We start from the raw sequence: 11,149 nt of genomic DNA, 5'->3' as shown, positions 1-11,149 counted from the left end.
TTCCTGATTCAATTTCTATTAATAGATAAGTCTATTGAGATGTCTCTTTGCCTTCTTATAGGTCTTGGCAGATTGTGTCTTTGAAGGAATTGGTCCATTTCATGTAGCTTATCAAAATTGTAGGCCGAGAGTTGTTCATCATATTTCTTTACTGTCTTTTAATGTGCATGAAATCTTTAGCGATGGCCTCTCTTTCATTTTTGGTTTTAGTAATTTTGTCTTCTCTCCATTTTGAGTTAACTTAGCTAGAGGTTTATCAATTTTATTCATCCTTTTAAAGGATCAGCTTTTGGTTTTATTGATTTTCTCTACTGATATTTTTGTTGTGATTGATTTCTGTGCTGATATTTATTATTTCTTTTCTTCTGCTTCCTTAGGCTATAGTTTGGTGTTATTTCTCTAATTCCGTAAGGTAGATGTTTAGAGCCTCAGATTACATCTTTCTTTTTTTCTAGTATATGCATTCAAAGCTATAAACATCCCTCCTAGCACTGCACGTGCTGCACCCAACAAATTTTGATAAGTAAATTTTCATGTCATTTAGTAAGGGATGGTGTTTTAACGTTTTTCTTTTGCATTTTCTTTGAGGATGTGTCATTTAGAAATATGGTGTTTAATCTCTGAGTATCTGGAGATTTTTCTGCTATTTTCTATTTTTAATGTTTGTTTCATGGGACAGAATGTGGTCTATCTTGACGTATTTCCATGTCAACTTGAAAACACGTGTTTCCTGTTGTTGTGTTTTCTAAAACCGGCATTGAAATATAGTTCGTCTGATGGTGCTGATTAGTTCAACTGTATTCTGACTGATTTTGTGAGCGCTGGATCTGTCCATTACTGAGAGAGAGCTGTGATGAAGTCTCCCACTACAATAGGGGGCTTGTCTCCTCGGTGTTTTCCTCACGTCTTTTGACACTGTGTTTTCTGGTGCAGACACGTTGAAGACTGTTACCTCTTCTTAGAGAATTGGCCCCTTTATGACTGTATAATGCCCCTCTTTAACCCTGTTCATTTTTCAGCCTCCAAATTCCGCTTTGTCTGAAATAAATATGGGTATCCCAGCTTTCTTTTCATTTTATTAGAATGGTATCTCTTTTTCCAGTCCTTTACTTTATGTGTGTCCTTATATTTAGGGCGGGTTTCATGTAGACATCAAATAATATGGTTTTATGTTTTTATCTCCTCTGACAATTTCTGACTTTTAATTGATGTATAAAGACTACGAACCTAGAAAGTAATCATTGGTATCGTTTGATGAATAGCTGGCGTATTTGTTACTGTTTTCTATTTATTGCCCTTGCTTTGTTTCGCTTTTTTGTCTCCTACTCTTTTGCTACCTTCTCTGGTTTCAAATGAGCATTTTATACGATTCCAGTTCCTCTCTTCTGTCGTATCAAGTATTCCATGTTCTTTACTTATTTTATTGTTTACCCTAGAGTTTGCAGTACACGTTTACAACTAAACAATGTCCACTTTCAAGGAATACACTACCAAGTTTTAGTTAGTGCCAATTCCTCCCTCCTGATTTTTTTTAAATAATATTGCTGTCATTCATTTCACTTATGCTTAAAGCATAATCCCTGAACACAATGCCGCTGCTTTTAGTTTGAACTCTTTGTTTAGTTTGAACTCTATTAGATCTGTTAGATTAAATCTAAAAATAAAATATTTTATTTTATCTTCATTTAGTCCATCTCTAACACTTTTCTTGTCTTTATGTAGATGCGAGTTTCTGACCTTTATCATTTTCCTTCTCTCTGAAGAATTCCGTTCAACATTTCTTGCAAGGCAGTTCTGGTGACAAATATCCTCAATTTCATTTGCCTGAGAAAGTGTTTTATTCTCCTTCATTTTGAAGGAGAATTTCACTAGACTTGGAATATTAGGTTGGTGTTTCCATTCTTTCCCCACATTGAAGCTTTAATTCAACTTTCTTCTTAGGTGCATTGTACGCTAATTGAAGGCCAATGTAATTCGTATCCTTGTTTCTCTATAGGTTAGGTGCCTTCTCCTCTGGTTTTTTTTCAGAAATTTCTCTTGTTTTTTGACTGTCTCCAGTGTAAACAGGTTATTTCTAGGTATAGATGTTTTGATATTTATACTACTTGGAATTCTCTGAACTTCTTGGATCTGCTATTTAGTGTTTGTCACGAATTTTGGACATTCTCAATCATTATAGCTACATACATTTCTTCCTTTTCTTTGTTTACTTCTCATCCTTTTGGAATTTCTATCACACAGATGTTATACATTTTGTCATTCGAAGGGGGACATTCCCTCCCATAGAGAGAAGACAGAGTTCTCGGGTCTCTTCTCCTGCTTTTCTGTAATTTATTCTTTGCATTTCAGTTGAAAGATTTTATTGACATTTTTTGAAGTTCACTGGTGGTGTTCCCTCAGCCATGTTCAGTTTATCGATGAACCCATCAAAGACTTTCTTCATTTCTCTTACAGTTTTGTTGCCTAATATCTAGCATTGCTTTTTGATTCTTTCTTAGAGTTTACATGTCTCTGCTTACATCACCTACCTATTCTTGCAAGTTGTTCGCTTTTCCAATATAGCCCTTAGCATACTGTTCAGGGTTGTTTTACATTTTTGGTATGATAATTCCCAAATATCCACCATATCTGATTCTGGATCTGAGCTGGACCTGTGTCTGCAAACTATGGTTTGTGTCTTTTATGATGCGTTGTCATTTTTTGTGGAAAGCCAATCATAATTTATTGGGTAAAAGGAGCTGAGGTAAGCAGGTCTTTAGTGTGAGGTTTTCTGTCTTTCTGGCCCAGGCTCAGGCTATGTTTACTGTTTAGTGTAGCTGTAGGTGACAGATGGTGAAATTCCTAAGGTATTTTGTGTTATTCTTTTCTCTTCTTAAGCAAAGTCTGAGATGTGCAATCCTTCCAGTTGTAACCTTTAGTTATTATATGGGAGCTATGTGGTGAGGTGATAAAGTGTAAGAGAAGGGGGCTTGATCTCTAATGGGAGGATTAGGTCTGAGTTTTCAGTAAATTTCTGCCCTGGGTTATGATTTCTCAAGTGCTTCTCCTCTTTTTCACCCCTCGGGTAAGGAAGTGCAGAGGGCCTATCCTGGGCATTCCCCTTCCCCAGATTGTTCAGCCTCTAGTAAAACCCTAGTCTCTTGTGTTCTGGTGAATCTTTCTCTTTGGACAGGCCTTGTTTTGAAGAACAGATTGTGTTTGGAATTTTTCACAGTGGTGACTTTTTCTTTCCCCTGCTGGAACCACAGGGGCATTTCTGTCGGATCTTCATTTGTCTCTGCGAGAACCTGGTAGGGCTCCCCAAGATAAAGCTCACCAGAAGGTTAAGAGTCCCTGTCAGACTAGACCCACCTGGAATTTTTAACTCTTAAGCTAGTCTACACTGAGCTTCCAGCAACTTGTCAAACACACTTTGCGTCGCCCAATCCTGGTACTTGCCTTCCAGAGCTATAGCATATAGTTTTGAATCCTGGTTCTTACAATTCCCTAGTTGTGTGATTCATGCAGGTTCATTCATGACGCTGTTTTGGTATCCTTATGTGCATAATGAGGATAACAGTATTCTTTCATAAAGTTAATATAAGAATTAAAAGTAATTAGTTATAATAGTACCTGGAACATAGTAAGTACTAAATGAATTTTAGCCATCATAACATTACCTTGGACTTTCTTTCTCTTATCCCCAAACTGTCATTGGATTCTATCTCCTCTAATTAACTTTAGACATTTTTGAAAATTCTATTTAACTCTTTGAATCTCTATCCCTTTTTGGCTCTGTCTTCATATAAACAATTGAACTCATTCTTTAAAAAAAAAAAACCTCTCGGTGCCAAATCCCTCCCTCAATTATGGTTCAACCGTGTTCTTCAGTTCATATCCAAGCTTATATTCACACATCTCCTTACTTCCTCTATTCATAGGAATCGACTCACACCAAACACACCTTCTGTCTCCTACACATTCACCCTGAATCAGTCACTCTCTTCTCACTTATGATTTTCTAAACAGCAAATCGAATGAACACTTTCCTATTGTTAACTTAAGAGACTTTTTCCACCTTCAATACTGTTGATCTGTTCATCCTTACACTCTTTTTTACTTAGTCTCCATATTGTTCTTAGTCTCCAATTGCTGTTCTCACTGTTTGTCCTATTCTATTGATAGCTCTTTCTCATTCAAACTTATTGGTTTTTCTTCTAATTATGGTTTATATGCCAAGGGTCCCCAACCCCTGGTACCTGTCTGTGGCCTGTTAGGAACCGGGCCGCACAGCAGGAGGTGAGAGGCAGGCAAAGGAGCAAAGCTTCATCAATATTTGCAGCCTCTCCCCAGTGCTAGCATCTCCGCCTCAGCTCCACCTCTGATCATCAGGCATTAGATTCTCAACCTGTCATGAACTGTGCTTGCAAGGGATCTAAGTTGCGTGCTTCTTATGAGAATCTAATGTCTGATGATCTGAAGTGGAGCTGAGGCAGTGACGTCTGCACTGGGAAGCAGCAGCAAATACAGATTAACATTAGCAGAGAGGTTAGATTGCACAGAGACCATAATAAATCAATTGCTTGCTCATATCAAAACATTAGTGAGTGGCAAGTGACAATTAAGCAGAATCTGGTGGCAGGCTTTATAGTGGCAAGTGAGTTAATGTACTTCAATTGTACAGCTGTACCTGGTGGCAGGCTTTAAGTTAGAATCCGACACTTACCTTAGTCTGTGTGTGGCCCACCCATTATTTTATTTACCACTTCCACCCATGCCTCTTTCCCGCACTGTGCACTTGTCCCAGTCACAGTTTTGGTAAGCCCACAAGCTAACCACAGCCAAAATGAGTAAAAAAAGATAGAAAATGTCATGGAGCACTTCTTTGGAAAGGAGGAAATCCCAATACTGAGACAGCAGAAGACTCTAAGACTGCCAACCAAAAGAAAGCTGCATTTAAAAGAAAATACCAAGAGTCCTACTTAAATTACGGGTTCATTGCAACAGGTGATTCATATTTTCCAAGCCCTGGGTGTTTCTGGGAGGGTGTTTTCGATGAGATTAACATCTACATTAGTACACTGGGGGAAGCAGAACACCCCCCTCAGTGTGGGTGCACCGCTACAATTGGGGAGGTCTGAATAGAACAGGTCTGACTCTCTCCTGAGTGAGGAAGAATTCCTCCTGCCTGGTTGCCTTTGAGATGGGACACTGGCTTTTCTCTGTCTTCAGGCTCTGAGGGAAATATCAGTTCGTCCTGGGCCTTGAGCCTGCTGCCTTCAGCGTGGAACTATGCCATCGGCTCTCCTGGGTTTCCTGCTTGTCCACTGACCCTGCGGATCGTGGGACTTGTCAGCCTCCATAATCACGTGAGCCAATGACTTATAATATATAAACATAAATACAACTCCATTCTATTGGTTCTGTTTTTGTGGAGAACACTGATGAATGCAAGTATCTAAATCATATTTTGAATAGTTATAGTATTTTCTAATCATAAAGGAAACTCATGTGTTTTATCAGTTTTGGAAAATATTGAAAGCATAAATAATAAAATTAAGTAATTTTGTACCTTTCCACAAACAGGAGGACATGTTTGTATTTTGCTCTGTAGGTTTAAACCTTCCTTCCTGTATGTAAATGTCTCTTTCATACACACACACACACACACATATTTTTATATACATAAGTATACATACACACATATACACACATATATGTGTATTGGGTGTCCCACAGTCTGTAAAAGTTTTTGTTCTAATATGTTTCAAGTGGTCATTGCCTTACAGTTTGGGAATAATTATATGTCATAAAAATGTAGGTTTTAAATTTAGATTAAACAACATATATTTCTGGAGAATAAAGAATATCAGAAAATGAATGTAGCTGCTTGACTGAAAGAACTAAGAAAACTGAGAAAAAATATAAGTGACAGCCACTTTCAATACACTGGACATCCAGCAAGAGAAGACCGTGCCTCCTCAGGGACTGAAAACAAACGAGGCGACTCGAGAAGTGCCCCAGCTTGCTGCCTTGAGCTCACAGCACAAGGACAGGTGCTCAGGTAAAACTTTATTGTTTTCTGGAGCTGAGGAGATGAAGCTGAGGATCAGAGTTCACAGGTCAAAGGACCAGAAGGAGAGAGCTCCCCAGAGAGAGAATTCCAGAGTCCACACGGGGGTCTTCGTGCTCCCACCAGTCAGAGGAGAAAACCAGAGTGTGCCCAGAGCATCAGAAAGCATACTTAGGAGTTTTTGTTTCTGTGCTGATGCAAAGTCAGTCCGAGATGTATGCCGCTTTGGCCCTACCTGACAAACTTTACTAGCAAAATCAAAAAGATCATAGGGTTTCTCAGAATCCTACGTGAGATGCAGAACAGAGCTGAAGAGTACATATATATAAAACAGTCACTAGCACCCTTGTGTTGGATAAATGTGAACAAGGCCAGATTCACAGTTCAGCATGCAATCAACAACGGCCAAGCATGCAAAGAAGCCAGAAAATATATCCACAAGAGAAACAAAACTAATTGATCAAAACTGATCTAGAAATGGTACAGATGATAGAATAAGTAGGCAATGACATCAATAGTGTTATTATAAGTATGCCCATATGTCCAATTGACATGGAAAAAATGAAACATGTTAAATAGAGACATATAAGAAATATGGAAACAAATGAATTTAGTGGTGCAAACAGCAACATCAGATATAAAAATATACACTGTATTGTGATAATGACTGATTAGCTATAAAAAAGAAAAGACTATCAAGCCCATGTATGTTGAAAATCACCATTTATTATTATATCTATGAAGATGAAGGAAATGAAAGCACTAACATGAAAAGATATCTGCACTGACTCCCTCACATTCATTGCAGCATTATTTAGAACAGCCGAGACTTGGAAACCACATAAGTATCCATGGATGGATGAATGAGTAAAGAAGATGTGATATATAGAGATAATGAGATATTATTCAGACATAACAGAGAAGGAAATCCCGCCTCTTGCGATCACAAGGATGGACCGGGAGGGCCTTTCAGCACATGAAATAAGTAAGACAGAGAAAGACATAAACCATAGGATCTCATTTATGTGGAGAATCTCAAAACAAACAAACTCACAGACACAAGGAACAGATTGGTGGTCTTTGGTATGCAAGGCGGAGGCAGAGAGTGGGGGGTTCATGAAATGGGTGAAGGTGGTCCAAAGGTACAAACTCTGTTATAAAATAAATAAGTCCTGGAGGAAATAATTACAGAATCAGCATAAAATAGTATCCCCCACATCCTAATTGTATTCACCACTGTGGAGGTTTTGAAGTTTCTAGGAATGCTGTGAAGCAGGCATTTGTGATTTCTTGGTGATATCTGAATTATTTTGCTGTGCAAATACAAGTACCATTGTCTTTGTAATAAAAAGATTTAAATAAGCTCAAAAACAGAAATCAAAGTGGTGTATATTTCATAAAGTAACTGTTAGATGATGCGACAGACATGACATGAAAACTGAACAGGTTTGCACAATGAAAGGTCATTTTTCCATGTCAGTTAGCAGGGGCTGTGTGCTCTGAGGTGACTGAAGGAATCAGGCTGTTTGTATCATGAGCTTCATCTTCTGAACATGGATCTGTGTTGGTTGTAGAATGGAAGAAGAAAGCATGGGGATAGAGTACCGCCTCTCTAAAGCCTTGGCCTGGAAATAAATAATATTGCTTCTAGTTATATTTCCCTGGTAAGGGTCGTCACATACCCATTTCACACTGCTAGCAAACTGGCAATAGAGTCGACCAGTGTGCCAGAGGAGGCGGGCAAGACACCATATGGATGAGCACTTTCTGTCTCTCCATCAACTTACAGATTAGGTGCTCAATGGAAGAGCAACTATTAGAATTTGTCATGAAAACAACCCCTCCCATTCCCAGTGGAGTTTCTCAGAAGGCTAAATCTGCCTTGCAATTCCACAGCTTTTGGAGAGCCTACCATGGGACACGTGCTTCAACATACAGGAGAATGTCAATTTTCAAGAGGATCCTGTCAAACTTCAGGAAGGAGGGTGGGCCTTCTGTGCTCAAATGTGATGATTTGGAGTGTCTTTTGCAGTACTCTATGGTCTCAATAGGTTAGAAGGTTGTCCTTTCACAGAAGCATGGTCAACAACTCACCTTGAGAGTCTCGGCAACCTACAGTATGACAGTGTGCGGGGCACTGTTACAGGTGTCATCGGGCACAAGGAAAAGCCACAACCTTCCTTGGAGCCAGTACTGAGTAAGAGGCGGCAAAAGAATGCTGAATTATTTTAATCTTTTCCATTCAAAGATAGCATGGCTGATAAGATACTATTTTTCCTTGCTTAGAGTGACTCTGTGGTTCAAGGAATTCAGCTTCAATGAATGTTTGCTAGATAGTGACTGCCATAGCCTTACTTCACCTCCAACTTACGGGGAAGGATTTGGTTATCGAGCTCCTTGGTCAGTGTATTTGTTGACAGGCCAGTCTCAATTACAAGACACCATGAAAGCCCTAGTGGATGATTTCAAAAACCTTCCCTGCCTACATTATTATGTCCTCAAACTGGTAGTTTATGTACTGAACAGAATGCACAAGCCCATTTGGGAATTTATTTTTGAGACTCTAGTAGGGACACATGGGACTGTTAAAATTTCAGTGTCCAAAATGCCCTTTCCTTAGATGTGACTAAACCTGTCTGTCATCACCTTTGATGGACGAGAGTTTGCTGCTATCACACACGATCTCCCATGAAGAAAATGATGGCCAGGGAGCTGAGAGGCCCAGAGGCAGGAGGAGAGCAGCCGATTGTGGGCTGTCAAATTGGTGGCAGGGCACATCCCTCAGAGGAGGGGCCAGGGAAGAAGGGGCCAGTTGGTCAGGTTCCAGTGCTGGCCAGTGGGACATACCGGGAATGACTCAGTGGAAGGATGCTATGATTTGGACAAGTGCTGGGACAGAACCACAGCCAGCACCTGAGTAGAGTCAGTTGTCAAGGATCCCTGAGGTAAGGGACAGTAAACGAAGCTCACAGCCATTCCCCAAATTGTGTATTGTCCTCATGTATACCTGACACCTCACCTTTCTTCTCTGGGCCTGCTTTTAACTTTTGGCACCAACCAGCTAGTCCATGCACTGTGTTCACGGCACTGGGACAGGAGTTCGGGACCTCTTCCGTTACCGCCTCTAGAATCCCACCCACAATCCCAAAGTGGCTGTTAAGAGCAGTTTTTGTTCCAGTATTCAGTCTCTAAATGTTCAGAGACCCGGTCTCAGTGTGTGCTTTCCTCCTGAATCTTTGAGTCTCCCCCAGCCCACCATTCTGCCTTACTTGAAATGACTTCCCTCTGGAGGTCTTGCCCTGTCTGGCCCCAAACTGCCTTGCCTCGGGCAACCTTCACTTGACTGCTCTCATGGGGAACCTCTTCTCTTCCTCACCATTTCCTATCAGTTGAGCTTTCTGAATTACAGGGAATCTGTCTTCCTTTCATGGTAGCTGGTTCCAGCCTCATGATTCTATGGGCAGTGGCTCCATCTTCTTTTCTTACCAGGCCCCCATACCACCATGGCCCTTCCCAAGAGCAGACGCTCACATAAGTTTGGGGAATAGAAGAGAAATTGAGTCAGAAGACTAACTTGTTAAGAATTACTATCTCCTACATTTTATAATAAGCTAAGTATATTGAGGTATAAATCAAGTTTACAAAAGAAAAGACTGAGAAGAATAAGCTAAATCAAGGTTGATGATGTTTTACTATTTTTTTTTTTTTGTATACCATTATCCCAAACTTTAACTGTGGGATTCTTCGATATTTCCATGAAAATCTCTGCTGTTATTTAGTTTTTTTTCTTTTTATCTTACAGAAAAAAAAAGGTTCTCATTATGCACTTTGGGTGGAAGAAGATGGGGCCATTGGATCAGGCCTTGCTCTGGCTCTAGTGCCAGCTCTCCTTGCACCTCTGGTGCGTGCCCTTTTTTCTCGTAAAGCCTCTTCATATTGCGAGGAATAGGTACTAGGAACTGTGTCACCTGCCTTGGCCATAAATTCGAGGACTTTCATCTTGCTGGTCTCAGCGTAAGCTCTTGGGCCCCATAGGTACTCATGGCGAGGTGGATCACTGCCACGCACCTGGCGGTACTCCAGGTACTTCAGCTTCACCAGATCTCTATTGATGAGCTTTCCTGGCTCTCCATAGATGAAGTGCTTCTTCCCTGCATATACCTTCAACATATTCAGAAACTGCCAGACGTCTTCCTCGGTAGCACAGTTGCCCTTCATGAAGATGAGGCCCAGGATATTCATCAGAAGGCCGGTCTTGGGCCAGCCCCTGCCTGCACGCAGCCTCCCATTATTGGGGATGTTCAGTTTGCTGACAAACTCGTACATGTTTGAGTCGACTTCCTTCAAATCAATTGCAAAGACAACTTCAATGCGCTCAGAGGCCTCCTTGAGGATCTCAGCATATTCGCCCTGTTTACTCTCTCCAAGGATCGTCTCTATGTCTTTCCTCAAAATGGGTTGGTTTACTCTATACTTGTGCAGGAGAAACTGCTCCACCACATCCACCTTCACAGTGGGAGAAGCACTTGCTGAGCTCTGAGCAGATAGGACCTCAAGTGAATAAGAATTTTCTTCATCTTGGCTTTCCTCACCATCATCAGAACTTGTATCAAATGTACCTGGAGAGGAGGTGGTGATGGCTGAGGCCCCGCTCGACTCCTGGAAAGTGGTACCTGACTCGGTCGGTGACATGCTCTGGGAAGGAGCCTCCAGGGCAGAGGAGCAGGAGGGAAGCTCTTCTTCCATAGCTGTAGCTTCATCAGACCTCTGAGTCTGGGACTGATTCAGTGGGTGGCGTTTCTCATGGGCACGAAGCTTATTCTTCTTACTCCGAGGCATGATGTCACTCACTGGTCAGTGATAGTAGTGAGCTGTGTGGGCAAGAGAATATTTCCCAGCACCTGGAGGAGGGAGAATGAGATGGTGTGTGTCCCTTCAACAGGGAGGTTCCACCTTGGCTTTGCCCAAGGCTGCCTATGCAGGGTCTGAGAGCAGTGCTCTAGGAACTCTCAGGACCCTGCTCTCATCAGCCATTCCCCTGAGAGCCATGCAGAAAATGTCAGTGTGTCCCTGGGACACAGCCATTCAGCCCTCCCT

The 11,149-nt window shown here is 41.2% G+C and overlaps 1 protein-coding gene across 1 annotated transcript; it reads right to left on the bottom strand.

The window, feature by feature from the left end:
* Positions 1-9,871: 9,871 nt before the first annotated feature.
* On the bottom strand, positions 9,872-10,891 carry LOC105310341 (melanoma-associated antigen B5-like). Its single transcript, XM_011386534.1, has one exon. The coding sequence runs from the start codon at positions 10,889-10,891 to the stop codon at positions 9,872-9,874; it is 1,020 nt and encodes a 339-aa protein (XP_011384836.1).
* Between the last annotated feature and the right edge of the window lie 258 nt (positions 10,892-11,149).

The sequence above is a fragment of the Pteropus vampyrus genome, unplaced genomic scaffold, assembly GCF_000151845.1.
Source record: "Pteropus vampyrus isolate Shadow unplaced genomic scaffold, Pvam_2.0 Scaffold2442, whole genome shotgun sequence".
NCBI classification, from domain to species: domain Eukaryota; kingdom Metazoa; phylum Chordata; class Mammalia; order Chiroptera; family Pteropodidae; genus Pteropus; species Pteropus vampyrus.
Note: the sequence above shows the minus strand (reverse complement) of the source record. Positions and strands in the feature narration are given on the sequence as shown.

Excerpts from the sequence above, each read along its gene's own strand:
- LOC105310341 (XM_011386534.1), bottom strand. The coding sequence starts at position 10,891 with ATGCCTCGGAGTAAGAAGAATAAGCTTCGTGCCCATGAGAAACGCCAC.